Source organism: Anolis carolinensis, chromosome X (assembly GCF_035594765.1).
Source record: "Anolis carolinensis isolate JA03-04 chromosome X, rAnoCar3.1.pri, whole genome shotgun sequence".
Classification (NCBI taxonomy): Eukaryota; Metazoa; Chordata; class Lepidosauria; order Squamata; family Dactyloidae; genus Anolis; species Anolis carolinensis.
The window spans coordinates 9,748,005-9,764,863 of record NC_085847.1 but is presented as its reverse complement, the minus strand read 5'-3'; the positions used below and the strand labels follow the sequence as shown (position 1 = coordinate 9,764,863).

The window sequence follows — 16,859 nt, the reverse complement described above, 5'->3', positions numbered from 1 at the left end:
AATAATGGAAAGTGTAGGACTTGTGATCTAATACAACAGCCAGCAGAGTGTCTGCTGTGGACTCATCTTGTTGTGTTTCAAATAATAATAATAATAACAACAACTTTATTTTTATACCCCGCCTCCATCTCCCTGAAGGGACTCGGGGAGTGTCATACAATGTCATTGTGTCAATAATAATAATAATAATAATAATAATAATAATAGATGCACCCTGGGGCCACTTCTACACTGCCATATAATCCAGATTATCAAAGCAAATAATCCAAATGATCTGCTCTGAATTGAATGATATGAATATGATATGCAATGCAAGTTTGATATGTTTTAATATGTTTTAACCATCTGAAAGACTATTTAATTGAAATGTATGGGTTTTTTTTTACAATTTTATAATATAGTAGAGTCTCACTTATCCAAGACTTGCTTATCCAAGGTTCTGGATTATCCAAGGCATTTTTGTAGTCAATGTTTTCAATACATCATGATATTTTGGTGCTAAATTTGTAAATACAGTAATTACTACATAGCATTACTGCGTATTGAACTACTTTTTCTGTCAAATTTGTTGTATAACACAATGCTTTGGTGCTTAATTTGTAAAATCATAACCTAATTTGATGTTTAATAGGCTTCTCCTTCATCTCTCCTTATTATCCAACATATTCGCTTATCCAACGTTCTGCCGGCCTGTTTATGTTGGATAAGTGAGACTCTACTGTATTGTGTTTTATCAATATTGTTATTATCTGAATCCGGCATTGAATAATTGCCATAGTTTGTAAGACACCCTGAGTCCCCCTTTGGGGGTGAGAAGGGAGGGGTATATAAATAAAGGAGTCTACACTGCCATATAATCCAGTACAAAGCAGATCTGGATTTTATACGGCGGCGTAGAAGGGGCCCAGGGTGCATCTACACTGTAAAATGAGTGCAGTTGGACATCACTTGAAGCACGCAATGCTACGGGGAGAGACCGAGGTTCAGGCACAGAACCGCATTAAATTGTCAGTGTAGATCATGGAAACCACATACTGTATTGTGTTTTATCGATATTGTTATTATCTGAATCCGGCATTGAATAATTGCCATAGTTTGTAAGACACCCTAAGCCCCCCTTTGGGGGTGAGAAGGGAGGAGTATATAAATAAATGAGTCTAGACTGCCATATAATCCAGTTCAAAGCAGATCTGCATTTTATACGGCGGCATAGAAGGGGCCCGGGGTGCATCTATACTGTAAAATGAGTGCAGTTGGACATCACTTGAAGCACACAATGCTATGGGGAGAGCCTGAGGTTCAGGCACAGAACCGCGTTAAATTGTCAGTGTAGATCATGGAATCCGACAGGCTCCTACCCTGCTAGGATTCAGAAGGGCTGTGAAAACATGGTTATGTGCCCAAGCCTTTGATGAGTAAATGACAAAGTTAACACGGACTGATTTAAGGATGAAGAATGAGGATCTCAGACGAATGGAATTAATTATATATACGTTTTTAAGGTTTTAGAATGTGTTTTGACAATGTTATTAATATATCTGTTATTGCCTTGTTTTTATGATTGTATTTTGGGCATTAAATTTTGGCCATTTTTGTAAGCCGCCCTGAGTCCCTTCGGGTGAGAAGGGCGAGATATAAATGTTGTAAATAAATAAATAAATAAGCCACATATATGCATGTCAACCACAATGCTAACAATGATGAGGCCCATGATAGTATTGGTAAGGAGAATCCCAAGCAGACATTCCCTAAGGCCTTGCCTCCAAGGATGAACCTGCCATGCCTAAATGCAGGAGCCCAGTGTTTACATCTTCCATGACAATCCCTATTGGCTGCACCAGGCGGCCTGCCAAAGCTTGTCCTCCATCCTCCCTCTGGTCCCATTCATTCAGCCCCAGGCGAGGCAGGCCCGGCCTCTCTCTCTCTCTCTCTCTCTCTCTCTCTCTCACTCACCCAGGCGGACCCCATAGGCATTGGCCACGGCGGCCCGGAACCGGTCCATGTGGGTGTTCCGCTTGGAGTCCGGCTCCCACACCACCTGCGACTCCATGATCTCCAGCTCCCCAGACATGGCGAGGCTCAGCTTTGGAGCTGTCCCCACACCGCGCACGCGCACTGCACAGCCGCTGCCTCGGCTCGGAAAGAGACTGCGGGGCCCCGCCTCCGGGCGCCGCCTTTTGAAGGACAGCTCGCGCCTCCCTTCCCCGGATGTAACCTTCCGCCGGGAGAAGAAAAGAGTCCCTGGAGACGGGGTGCAGCCACACGGCAGAATGCATGCGCTTTGAAATCGCTACCACACCGTCGGGATCCTGGGAAGCCTTCAAGGCCCAGTAGTGCCCAGACCTTGCCAAACTACAAATCCCAAACTGCATGTATCCTGTCAGTCATTACAAGTATGGTGAGAGTGGATCAGATTTATGTATACAGTAGAGTCCAAGCTAAACGGCAGAACGTTGGATAAGCGAATATGTTGGATAATAAGGAGGGATGAAGGAAAAGCCTATTAAACGTCCAATTAGGTTATGATGTTGCAAATTAAGCACCAAAACATCATGTTATATTGATAACAATATTATAACGTAAAACAGTAGAGTCTCACTTATCCAATGTAAACGGGCCGGCAGAATGTTGGATAAGCGAATATGTTGGATAATAAGGAGAGATTAAGGAGAAGCCTATTAAACATCCAATTAGGTTATGATGTTGCAAATTAAGCACCAAAACATCATGTTATATTGATAACAATATTATAACGTAAAACAGTAGAGTCTCACTTATCCAACGTAAACGGGCCGGCAGAATGTTGGATAAGCGAATATGTTGGATAATAAGGAGAGATTAAGGAGAAGCCTATTAAACATCCAATTAGGTTATGATTTTGCAAATTAAGCACCAAAACATCATGTTATATTGATACCAATATTATAATACAATACAATATAATAATAATACACGATTATAATTGTATATATTAATATTGTATATACAGTAGACTCTCACTTATCCAACGTAAACGGGCCGGCAGAATGTTGGATAAGCAAATATGTTGGATAATAAGGAGGGATGAAGGAAAAGCCTATTAAACATCAAATTAGGTTATGATTTTACAAATTAAGCACCAAAACATCATGTTATACAACAAATTTGACAGAAAAAGTAGTTCAATACGCAGTAATGCTATGTAGTAATTACTGTATTTACAAATTTAGCAGCAAAATATCACAATGTATTGAAAACATTGACTACAAAAATGCATTGGATAATCCAGAACACTGGATAAGTGAGTGTTGGATAAGTGAGATGCTACTGTACAATATAATAATAATACACTATTATAATTGTATATATTAATATTATACATACATATAATATTGATAACAATATTATAATGTAATACAATATAATAATACACGATTACAATTGTATATATTAATATTATATATACATATAATACTGATAACAATATTATAATGTAATACAATATAATAATAATACACTATTATAATTGTATATATTACATGGAATATTACTAATAATATTGCAACATAGTCATATAGTACAATATAATAATATATAATGCTTATATAGTGCTTATATTGTGCTATAGTAATACTATAATTTATTGCATATACATATAATATTGATAACAATATTATAATACAATATAATAATAATAATGCACTATTATAATTGTATATTCATATTACATGTAATATTACTAATAATATTGCAATATAGTTGTATAGTACAATATAATAATATATAATGCTTATATTGTGCTATACTAATAATTTAATTTATTGTATGTATATATAATTTGCAGTCATGCCAGCCACATGACCTTGGAGGTGTCTACGGACAACGCTGGCTCTTCGGCTTAGAAATGGAGATGAGCACCAACCCCCAGAGTCAGACATGACTGGACTTAACATCAGGGGAAACCTTTACCTTTATAACTTGTAACCTTTGGGGTGAGAAGGACGGGATATAAATGTCGCTAATAAATAAATAGTGCCTCACCGAACTACAACTCAAAGAAGTATTGAGTCAGGGCAGTTGTGGTGCCAAAAGTGCATTGATTGTACTCTGTACATGCAGACTATTTTTGACATCTTGTTTGCCTACTGGGGTTTTGTTACATGGGTTTTGAAAGCCTGTCTGGGTTTATTTTGCAACAAGGGCTGCCTGGTTCAAGGGCTGAGCATCTTGCTCACATTCATGAGCCTTTGCAGGCGGTGATCTGCGGACGGATCTCTCACGTTCCAACGCCCCACAGTCGGTGCGAGCAGCCATTGGCTGACGCATGACTGGTCCCACATCAGCCCAGCGCCTTGGGCATGTCGCTGCTCACAAACAGAGCCTGGCCAATGGCCGGAGAGCCTGAAGAGCTTGGCAGAGGCCAATCAGCTGGGAAGACGAAAGGAGGTGTGACCAATCAGAGGGGAGAGCCTTAGGTTCATGCACAGAGTGGCAAGCGCATGGACGCATTTCGGGTTCTGCACATCACTGATGGGAACATGAGCCCCAGGCAGATCTTGGCCAGCATTGTGTCAGCGGCTCCTGATGCAAAAAAAAAAATATTAAAATTCAATAAAAGCACAAGCACAATGAAAAAACATCAGATACAGAAAATAATAATACAGTCGAATCTCACTTATCCAAGCTAAACGGGCCGGCAAAAGCTTGGATAAGCGAATATCTTGGATAATAAGGAGGGATTAAGGAAAAGCCTATTAAACATCAAATTAGGTTATGATTTTACTAATTAAGCACCAAAACAACAAATTGGACAGAAAACATAGTTCAAGACGCAGTGATGTTATGTTGTAATTACTGTATTTACAAATTTAGCACCAAAATATCACAATATATTGAAAACATTGACTACAAAAATTGCTTGGATAATCCAGAACCTTGGATAAGCGAGTCTTGGATAAGTGAGACTCTACTGTAATAATAATTAGTTTGACAAGGCCTTTAGCCTTGAACTGCACTATATAATCAATGTAGACTAGGCATGGGCAAACTCCGGCCCTCCAGGTGTTTTGGACTTCAAGTCCCACAATTCCTAACAGCCTACCGGCTGTTAGGAATTGTGGAAGTTGTAGTCCAAAACACCTGGAGGGCCGGAGTTTGCCCATGCCAGGTGTAGACTCATGATGCAAGTTAACTGTGTTGAACTGGATTAAATTCCTGCCTGTAAGAAGAGCTGTTAAACAGTGGAACTCTCTGCCTCGGAGTCTAGTGGAAGCTCCTTCTTTGGAGACTTTTAAACAGAGGCTGGATAGCCATCTGTCAGGGCTGCTTTGAATGTGCTTTCCCTGCAGGGCAGAAGGGGGTTGGACCGGATGGCCCATGTGGTCTCTTCCAACTCTATTACAGTAGAGTCTCACTTATCCAAGCTAAACAGGCCGGCAGAAGCTTGGATAAGCGAATATCTTGGATAATAAGGATGGAAAAACCTATTAAACATCAAATTAGGTTATGATTTTACAAATGAAGCATCAAAACATCATGTTATACAACAAATTGGACAGAAAACGTAGTTCAATACGCAGTGATGTTACAGTAGAGTCTCACTTATCCAAGCCTCGCTTATCCAAGTTTCTGGATTATCCAAGCCATTTTTGTAGTCAATGTTTTCAATATATCTTGATATTTTGGTGCTAAATTCGTAAATACAGTAATTACAACATAACATTACTGCGTATTGAACTGCTTTTTCTGTCAAATTTGTTGTAAAACATGATGTTTTGGTGCTTAATTTGTAAAATCATAACTTAATTTGATGTTTAATAGGCTTTTCCTTAATCCCTCCTTATTATCCAAGATATTCGCTTATCCAAGCTTCTGCCGGCCCGTTTAGCTTGGATAAGTGAGACTCTACTGTATATTGTAATTACTGTATTTACGAATTCAGCATCAAAATATCACGGTATATTGAAAGCGTTGACTACAAAAATTGCTTGGATAATCCAGAGGCTTGGATAAGCGAGGCTTGGATAAGTGAGATCCTACTGTATTGTTGTTGTTCTGTGATTCAAAGCAGATCTTGTGGGATTTTCTGCCTTGATATTCTGAGATATAGGGCTGTGTGGAAGGGCTCCAATTCTATTATTATTCTGTGATTCAAAGCAGATCTTGTGGGATTTTCTGCCTTGATATTCTGAGTTACAGGGCTGTGTGGAAAGGCCCTGGGTTTGCTGTAGGGCTGGAGGCCGTCTCTGCAGCTCTGGGTTGCAAGGAGGGCGGCGGCCAGGAGGTGGCGCTGGCGCGTTGCGAACCGCAGGCGCCGGGGACGCTCTAGCGGCGCGGACTGAGGCGCTTCCGGCCTCCCTCGCGAGGAGCAGCAGCAGCAGCAGTGCCGCCGCCGCCGCCGCCGCGAGTGGGCCGGAGCGGAAACGGTGGCGGCGGGGAGGAAGGAAGTGGAGAAGCAGCGGCGGCGCCATGGCGGCCAGGGGCAGAGCGGTGCTGCTGGCCTTCGTGCTGCTCCTCCTGGCGGGACCCGGAGCCTGGTCGGCGCGGAGCCGCGGCGCCGACAAGCAGAACAGCCTCCGCCGGGCGGCGGGCAGCGTCTACCAAGGCGTCAGCGGCCTCTTCGGCGAGGAGAACGTGCGCGCCCTCCAGAAGGTGAAGGCCAGGGCAGGCTAGGCTAGGCCTCTGTAGAAGAGAAGGTCGAGAGGAGCCATGTTGAAGCATTTACCTCAACATACCTCACAATCTCTGAGAATGCTTGCCGTAGATGTGGGCGAAACGTCAGGAGAGAATGCTTCTGGAACATGGAAAACTCACAATAACCACGTTGAAGTATGTGAAAGGCTGGGATGTCTGGCCATGTTCCAGAAGCATTCTCTCCTGATGTTTCGCCCACATCTGTGGCAGGCATCCTCAGAGGTGGTGAGGTCTGTTGGAAACTCGGCAAGTGGGGTTTATATCCCTGTGGAATGATGTCCAGGGTGGGAGAAAGAACTCTTGTCTGCTTGAGGCAAGTGTCAATGTTTTAATTGGCCACCTTGATTACCACTGAATGGCCTTGCAGCTTCAAAGCCTGGCTGCTTCCTACCTGGGGAATCCTTTGTTGGGAGGTGTTTGCTAGCCCTGATTGTTTCATAACCTCTGAGGATGCCTGCCTTAGATGTGGGCGAAACATCAGGAGAGAATGCTTCTGGAACATGGAAAACTCACAATAACCCATGTTGAAGTATGTGAAAGGCTGGGTTGCTGTGAGTATTCTGGGATGTCTGGCCACGTTCCAGAAGCATTCTCTCCTGACGTTTCGCCCACATCTGTGGCAGGCATCCTCAGAGGTGGTGAGGTCTGTTGGAAACTAGGCAAGTGGGGTTTCCGCAAGGATGAACTTGGATATACAGTTGCGACAGTCAGCGCAGAGCTCTTTCAGACTGACCGAAGGTCACCCTGGATTTCCCCATTCACAGCCCAGGACTTGAACTGCAGTGCCTCCCCAGTTGGGATTTTGACCGGATTGTGTTTTTGATGAACTAGAAGTACAGGCAGTCCCCAAGTGAGGAACACGATAGGTTCTGTAGCTTTGTTTTTGAATGTATTTTTAAGTTGGAACAGGGACTAGTTTTAAGTGTAGTATATGCCTATAATATTGTATATGCATATAATGTTAATATTATAATGTAATACATGATTATTATTATTATTATACACTATTATAATGGTACATTTATATTACATGTAATATTACTAATAATATTACAATATAGTGTTATAGTACAATATAGTTATATAATGCTTATATTGTGCAATACGAATAATGTAATATATTGTATGTACATATGACTTGTGAGCCACCCTGAGTCCCCTTCGGGGTGAGAAGGGCATAATATAAATATCGCTAATAAATAATAAGTGTAGCTCTCTCTCCCTCCCTCTCTCTCTCTATATATATATATACATAGATAGATAGATGTTTTGGGTTGCATAGGGGAGAATCAACACTTCTGTGACATTTGTTTTGCTGCCTGTGCCCCTGTTCAGAAGATTTCCCTGCACTTTCTGTCCCTGTGATAATTCAATTTGAAAAAATTGACTTTCTTGTGGAAACAAGGATCTGAGATAAAGCTTCAGCAGAGGCACCTTTTCCCTATGATAATTATATATAGAGTAGAGTCTCACTTATCCAACACTCACTTATCCAACGTTCTGGATTATCCAACACATTTTTGTAGTTAATGTTTTCAATATATCATGATATTCTGGTGCTAAATTCGTAAATACAGTAATTACTACATAGCATTACTGTGTATTGAACTACTTTTTCTGTCAAATTTGTTGTATAACATGATATTTGGGTGCTTAATTTGTAAAATCATAACCTAATTGGATGTTTAATAGGCTTTTCCTTAATCTCTCCTTATTATCCAACATATTCGCTTATCCAACGTTCTGCCGGCCCGTTTACGTTGGATAAGTGAGACTCTACTGTACATATAATATTGATAATCATAATGTAATACAATATTATACTAATAATAATAGAATATAATAATATTAATTATATATTACATGTAATATTACTAATTATAGTATAGCCATATAGTACAATATAGTAATTTAATGCTAATACTGTGCTATGCTAATAATATATTGTATGTACATATGATATGTAAGCCACTCTGTAGCAAATAATTAAATAATAGTTCTTCCAGGAAAGATTTTTCCTTCCTAGTGTTAGATTTCTCTCATTTCCTGTTGTCTCAGCCCCATTCTGGACTCCCAAGCAGCAGCGCATTCTATTGCCAAACAGTTCTTTCTGTCAGGAAGTTCTTCCTAATGTTTAGGTGGAATCTTTTTTCCTGCAATTTTAATCCATTGTTCTGTCTCCTAGTGTCCAGATCAGCAGAAAACACTCCTGCCCCCTCCTCACTATGACATCTTTTCAAATATTTAGACATGACTCTCATGTCCCCTTCTCGCAGCCTTCTTTTCTCCAGTCTAAACAGACCCAGCTCCCTAAGTGCTCCTTATAGGCCCTGACTTCTAGACTTTTGAGTGTTTTGGTTGCCCTTCTCTGGACACCTTCCATCTTGTCCATCTCATCCTTGAATTGATTTGCCCAGAACTGGACACAACCTTTTTACTGCTGAGGTTTGACCAAAGCAGAAGAGAGTGTTACTATTATCTTCATCTCAACATTAAACTCCTATTGATGGAACCTACAATCGCCTTGGCCTTTTTAGCTGCCTCATCACACTCTTGGCGCATGCTCATTTAAAATAGTGTCACTTGCACAGCATTAACCTCCCTTGAAAACCTTAACACTTGTCTCAGAGTGTCTTTTTCTCTTGTGTGTGTTGCATCGAAGGGAGCTTATTTCTGACAGACCTGCAAATTAATTGGTTGAAAAAATAACCAGGAATGAATTAACATATATTTCACTTGTGTATTGGGAAATGTCAATACTTTTAAACTGCTTTAATAATTTTCCACTAAGTTTAAAGCAAACACATCTATGGATATGCTGGTAATAATTTATGAAGTTTATAGTAGCACATCTTTAATGTTCAGAGTGTTTCTCAGTTGTGATTTTGACCAAAGTCCTGTCAGGTAGAGCATTAGCATGTCCCATAGTTCAGTGATAGAAGATGTGCTTTCCTTGCACCAAGACCAAAGATTCAGCTGTCAGCATCTTTTGCTTGGAACTGTCTTGGATTAATAGTGCTGAAAAAAATTGTCTAGACTCTGGAGAGATGTTTTCAGTTTTGAATTTGATCAGATATAAGTCAGCATCTTGTTTAACTAGCTGGCCAGATTTTACAGCTAGAGGGGTCTCTTCTAAGTGTTCAGCCTTGGTACCTTGAATTCATATCCATATCTCTATAATAATAATAATTTTATTTTTATACAAGCACTCTCCACGTACTACTGGTATATCTTGCTTGCATCTCACCTCTTTTGATTTAAGACTCAGAACTCAGATTATACTTCCGTTAAGTGTTGCCATCGGTGTGACATTTTTGAACTCCTTTTTTCTGACTCTGCTTTTCCAGTTCTTCTCCAGACTGACGGAACGATTTGTATACGGCGTGGATGTCCTCGTAGATACATTCTGGAGAATCTGGGCAGATCTTCTGGATGTCCTTGGGATTGATGGTAAGTGTGGAAGACAGAAGTAATTTCCACTTCTGTGCCTGAGAACTTCTTTCATAAGCTCAGCAGTTTTGGAATAAGATTTACTTAATAGGAATTAAATAATGATGTTGCTTCAATCAAATTGATATGGGTAGTAGAGGTATGTCTAGTTTAACTGGACATAAGCCAGTAGTTCTTAAGCACAGTTGAACTGAGCAAGGAGATCTCTAGCATCTGTTTAACCGCAGCTTCCTTGAAGCCAGTTAGTATTACATCATTGCTGAGAGCAGCATTCATAATTTACTTCATCTACAGAGCCGTATCTCCCGCTCCCTGACTTCCTTAATGTGCCGGAAAGGGTGATAGTCAAGGTAGCCAATTGTCAGCCTTGCATCCCCATAGATCCTGTCCACTTTATCAGACTTCACGTAACAAAGTACCCCCATTTCTAAGGCAATTTTGTTTTTGTCGAAGTTGCCAAGTAACTGATACATTGGAGACCATGGCCAGGTCTGACAGAACTAAAAATATTTATTTTATTTTATGTTATGTTATTTCTACCCCACTTTTCTCCCTGTGTGGACTCAAGGCAGCCTACAGTAACATGACACAACCCAATACAGCAGAGTCTCAATTATCCAACCTTCGCCTATCCAACATTCTGTATTAAACAACGCAGTCGGCCTTTTAGTAGTCAATGTTTTCAATACATTGTGATGTTTTGGTTCTAAATTTGTAAATACAGTAATTACTACATGACATTACTGTGTATTGAACTGCTTTTTCTGTTGATTTGTTGTAAAACATAATGTTTTGGTGCTTAATTTGTAAAATCATAACATAATTTGATGTTTAATAGGCTTTTCCTTAACCCCTCCTTATTATCCAACATTTTTGCTTATCCAACATTCTGTCAGCCCGTTTATGTTGGATAAGTGAGACTCCATTGTACATTTAAACATAAGATCAATACAAAAGTTCACCCATTTAAAAAAATGAAACATTTGTATCATGGATATAAAATATACAGTAGAGTCTTGCTTATCCAACCTCCACTTATCCAGCGTTCTGTATTATCCAACTCAGTCGGCCTTTTAGTAGTCAAGGTTTTTGAAGTCAATGTGGTCAATACATTGTGATATTTTGGTGTTAAATTCGTAAATACAGTAATTACTATATTACATTACCGTGTATTGAACTGCTTTTTCTGTCAATTTGTGGTAAAACATGATGTTTTGGAGCTTAATTTGTAAAATTATAATGTAATTTAATGTTTAATAGGCTTTTCCTGAATCCCTCATTATCCAACATTTTCACTTATCCAATGTTCTGCCGGCCCGTTTATGTTGGATAAGTGAGACTCTACTGTAGTTAAAATACTAATACAATTAAAATTACGTTTTAAACTAAATATCCTAGTTTTCTAACAGCCATACAGAGAGATACAGTCTTTCAAGTAACGACCCAAACCGTAGATTCTTGTTTTAATATTACTTGTGCTGATCACATTCACAGTTCTAGTTGGTGGTTTTGTCTGATGAAGCTTTTTCCCTTAATTTCCAGGTTCCAACGTGGTCCATTATTTCAGCCCTGGGTCCCTTGCCAACAATCCAACCCGCGCTCTTCTGCTGATCGGGGCTGTCCTGCTTGCCTATTGGTTTGTGTCCCTCCTCCTTGGCTTCTTCTTTTATCTCCTGCACGTCCTGTGTGGCCGATTCTTCTGGATTGTCAGGGTTGCCCTCTTTGCGCTCTCCTGTGTGTATATCCTCCAGAAGTATGAAGGTGAGCCCGAACTTGCCGTGCTTCCCCTGTGCTTTGTGGTGGCCGTCTATTTCATGACTGGGCCAGTGGGTTTCTACTGGAGGAGGAACAGCCACAGCACCCTGGAGGAGAAGATCGACCACCTCGATAGCCAAATCAGACTCCTGAATATACGTCTTTCCCGCGTGATTGAGAACTTGGACAGAGGCAGCGACCAGTGAAAGAAAAGATTGCGTTCACCTTCGACACCAGCTCTCTAGGAAACTTCCAAGCACTCTCGCTAGTTCGTAAAAAGTTAGCAAAGCAACAAGCCAACACTGGAGTAAGCAATGTGCAACATTAACCCGTTAAGTGTTAAAAGTAGTAATTTTACCTAGATAATAAACTGAAAGGGAAAGAAAAAAATGTTACATTTGTAAGATAACATTCTTGACCTGTATATTCCGAGATTTTCTTCCATGAGTAGAATTTTATCCAATTACTTTTTTCAAGCATTTAAAACATCTTTTGTAAGTTTCAAGAAAAGGGTTTTTATAACGGCACATTGACTAGTCTGTTTGAAATTATTTTTAAAAATCCTATATAAGCTTTCGGCAGGTTTGACGTTTTAAAAGAAGGAAGAAAGTTTAGCGCTCTACCTAATACTTCCGCCCCGTGGAGGGGGTCCGCTGCTCATTTGTATTCTTAGTTTTGCTTCTTTTTTGTGCACGTGTTCACTGGTGACTGATTTTCATTGCCTTGTGTTGCCTTTTCATGTAATCGCAAAAGGAAGTGTTTCTTAGCAAGATGAGAAGATTGTTCAGCATGGCTTTTAATGGCAGTGGAGGGCCTCCTTGGAACATACGCCCTTTACAACCCCAAAGAAGTGTTTCTTGTGTGCGTATATTCTAACATTTTAAACAGCATCCTTGATGGATGATGCACAAGGTTTTCTCCTTTTTGTAATAGTTTCCCCAGTTCACTTCAGTGAAGAGGGTAGACAGAAAAATGCCTCCTTGTTCTGTTGTTATGAATGGTTGAACTCTAGCACAAGTGGATTTGGCTATTCAGTACAGGAGAACTGAAGTGCATCCTTCTGTCTGCTGTAGTAAATAGCAGAGATTTCTAGAATCTTTCCTGCAGAAGCCCTCTCACTGTTAATCCAGTGAAAATCAAAGGCATTATTATGCCGAATGAAATGTCTACTTATTGTGGCAGAGGATAAGCAGAGCCTGTTTAAACAACAGCAAAACTAGATATATAAAAATGCTGGAAAGAGCAGTAATAGAAAACGAGCAGAGTCGACTTTGTCTTTGCAATAAAATATTCAGAGCAGAAGTAACTTCCATATCAGTTATTGAATAAATTCTTATGAAATATAAATTATGAGGAAAAAATCCAACCACCTCAGGATCCCTAATGACTTCATTTTTAAAAAGACGATGGGTAAAATAACACTGCAAAAACAGTGTTTCTCAGGACCAGTGAGTGGCAATAAATGAAGTAAAATGGGAACTCACACCTTCAGGACAATGTGGTGCTTTTTTGGCTTGGTATTGGTCTCTAGAGAGTACAGTTGCCAAGTCAGGAGAAACATTGAACTTAAGGAATCCATAGCAATTGTTTGCAAGGAGGACATTGTGAATTATGGCGTGGCAGCATATAGTTGTCTACAGAAAAAATACTTTTTTTTGCTTCAAAACCAAATGCTTCCCAACCCAGCATCACTTAGTTTTTTTTTGTTGCGTTTTGGGGGGGGGGGGGGGGGGGTTGGAAAAAAGTAAGGAACCCTATCTGTGAGAGTTCACAATTCCTCGTGCATGAAGGACTATGCAGTATTTAGCCAGTGGAATTCTTTTGGCTGGAAGAAACCGGAATGAATGGAGTATAATGTGGTTTTAATGTGCTGCTTACTTTGACACAATGATTGGCATTTCAGATTTTCACAACACCCAATTGGCTAGTAGGTGTTTTTAAGTGTTTCAGCGTTCCTGGAAAGTTGGCTTCCAGACACGCATCTTCCTCTTTCCCATGCTCTGCTTCCAATTGGATCTGGATTTCTCCTGATCTGAGATTGAACTATTTTCTGAATCAATGTACAGAGGACCAGAGTAGTGTAATCAACTACAGTTGGTAAGATGTCAGGCACTGGATTTCTTGTTCTTTTTTTGTTGAGAAAATACCTGTGAAAACTTTACTCCTCTTGCTCAAAATCACCATGGTGGTGTTGCATGAAGAATGTATATATTTTTATACGTAAAGCATTTCATTGTATTGTATAAGATTAATGTTGAGAGGAATATTGATGTAATTATTTCCTGCACTATACTTTGGCAGTATCTGTAAAACTGGTTTCTTATCCCACTCGTATATGGTTTGGTTTTAAAATTAGACAGGAGCACAAACTATTGTCCAGTGTACTTGAAAAGTGTTCTGACCGTTCTCACATTCTTCAGCTGTTCTCCTTTCAAATATATGGTATTTGGCTTGCATTGTTTTCCCCCTCAAGCTCTATAAAACATAGGCACTGCTTTCCTGTCAGTGACTGCTCTCTCTCTGACTTCTTTGTATGGGTAGCAGTCAGATTTCTCCATTTTTGTCCCGCTGCTGTATTTAAAACTGGGGGCATTTTATAGAGAAGAGGGTGCCTTTCTAGCTATTTAATGGATGGATACAGTAAGAGGCAATTTAAGTGACACAGTATCAACATCCAGGTCTTTTCCTGTGATCATGAGCTTTGCTATTGGGACTTAAGAGTGGACTCAGGTTGGATATATCAGGCATTTTCCTTATTCTTCTGTATTCAATTCAACTAAAGCAGTGGTGTCAAATTTGTGACCCTCCACGTGTTTTGGACGTCAACTCCCAGAATTCCTGCCCATTTGACAAGCTGCTAGAGCTTCTGGGAGCTGGAGTCCAAAACACCTGGAGGACTACACATCTAAAACCTCTGACTTAATGTAATTCCTTGCAACTCAGCCCATTTTGCTCAAAATCGAAGGCAACCAAATGCACACTAGTACATCAGTTGGGAAGTTTAGGAATAGCATTCCCAGTCTCTTGAATTATGATCAGGAGGCGTTTGTGTCTTCCTCGTAAAATTCCTTGCTTGGTTAATATTCATTTTGCCTCTCTGCTTTAATGCTACATCTGCATTGGTGCTATCACTGGTTAATGCTAACTAGAATTATCTTTGTAAGGTAACAGTAAACCACGGTTAAAGGACAAATTCTACTCTGTCTGAATCAAACCATAGAAAGGAGAGAGAACAGATGCCCCAGAAAGAAAGGGTGGCAAGGATTGGTCAAGTCTAAGTGTATCAGTCCAAGAATATATACATAAGCTCAAATTCCTGGCGTAGGAAAAGCATCCACTCTTTGACCTTACTATGCTAAATGAGCCACTTTCATTTCATTCCTCAACTACTGAAAACACTTGCTTGAGAGAAGCTGATGTTTCCTACTTACCAGGAGTTCACAGTGTGCTGTTTACACAAGATCAGATCCCTGTGTAGAATATATTGCCATAATCCATCACTAAAAATGTAATAATAGCCTCAAACTGTGCATCAACTTTGTTGATAAATAGAACAGAGTTCCTGTATTTTGAATGTATTGCTGTTTTCGAGAAGTGATATTAGATGTTTTAAGTACTGTGTACCAAATAGCTGGATGCCCCGTTTTGTTCTCCCAGATATAATCTGCTCTCTGCTTAATGAATGTGGCCGGTTCCTCAGCTTCTACAGTATTTGTTTCTTTTTCAATGAAGGTAATTTTTGTTTTCATGTGACGCTTCTCCCGCCCTAACCATCTGTATTTGGCAGCTAATGATCTGTCTTGAACACGATAGATCCTTTCCTTTTGGTGAGCATTGCGTTTTACTGTGTTCTGCTTGTGAATTTCAATTTCTTGGATGATTCAGTTAGCGATGATGCAAAGTGCCATGTTTCGAAATCTTCCCGTTTTTCTGTCATAAAGCAGGAAAATATATTGATCATAACACTGATTATATGCACTGAATAGTAGTGACTTCGTATCCTGTTTTGAACATACGATCCCAAGTATTAGGTAGGTTTTTTTAACAGTCTGTATACCCAAATTCTGTGTTCTATTTAAAGAAAATAATTTGGTCAGGACAAAATATCATGTGCATCTTTGATCTTTAGAAAAATATTAGCTGGTAATAATGTTGAGTAGCCAGGAAGATCTCACAGCTATTTTGAAAACTCATGCCTTTATTTATTATCTGAACACCAGATCAGTGTGCTATGATTTAGTGAATCGTTTGTAGACTGAACTCACAACTGGATTATGGTGTTGTGACCAATTAAAGTTTAAATGTTTACTGTAATTTGTCAGTGGAGTGTTTTTTGTTGTCTTAAATTTATTATTCAAGCGTTTTGAAACTTTTAAGGGAACCCAAGGGTCCTTGGCAAACTTCATAGAGCTTCATAAGACTTTCTTAGAGACAGCCTATCCCTGTCGCTAACAAATCTTCCTCTGCAATGATTAATTGCAGGGTGTATTTTGGACACATCAAGTAATCCACAAAAAAGAAAAGAAAACAACACCAAAACCTAACTGTGGAGACCCAACCACTATCTAAAGATATTCCAGTTGGCCCTTTCTCTATCCATGGATTCAACCGCCTTTTGAAGACAACCATAAGGCTGATGAGGGGCCCTTGGTGGCGCAGTGTGTTAAAGCGCTGAGCTGCTGAACTTGCAGACCAAAAGGTCCCAGGTTCAAATCCCGGGAGCGGAATGAGTGCCTGCTGTTAGCTCCAGCTTCTGCCAACCTAGCAGTTCGAAAACATGCAAATGTGAGTAGATCAATAGGTACCACTCCAGCGGGAAGGTAACGGCGCTCCATAACCCAGATAACCCAGTCTAAAGCATACCTTGTAGATGATCTGCCTTAATGTCCTGGGTTCTATGGCTGTGTGGACAGGGCCCGGTGTGTTTTTCAAAAGGCGCCTTTTTTTCAAAGCCCCGCCCACTTTGGCCGGCTCCCTCCCTG

General features: G+C 40.1%; 2 protein-coding genes across 2 annotated transcripts in view; one reads left to right on the top strand and one right to left on the bottom strand.

Moving 5' to 3' along the window:
* The window catches only part of aacs (acetoacetyl-CoA synthetase), a 30,606-nt gene extending 28,452 nt beyond the window's left edge, over positions 1 to 2,154 (bottom strand). Inside the window, exon 1 of the mRNA XM_003222734.4 lies at positions 1,954 to 2,154. Coding sequence (XP_003222782.1) covers positions 1,954 to 2,071 — 118 coding nt within the window. The 5' untranslated portion in view covers positions 2,072 to 2,154. The remainder of the gene's footprint in view (positions 1 to 1,953) is intronic.
* bri3bp (BRI3 binding protein) lies at positions 2,070 to 16,191 on the top strand. The gene is made up of 4 exons (XM_062958700.1): positions 2,070 to 2,252; positions 6,178 to 6,630; positions 10,020 to 10,122; positions 11,665 to 16,191. Exons 1-4 carry the CDS (start codon positions 2,070 to 2,072, stop codon positions 12,081 to 12,083), a joined length of 1,158 nt encoding a protein of 385 aa, XP_062814770.1. The 3' UTR covers positions 12,084 to 16,191.
* Positions 16,192 to 16,859: the final 668 nt, after the last annotated feature.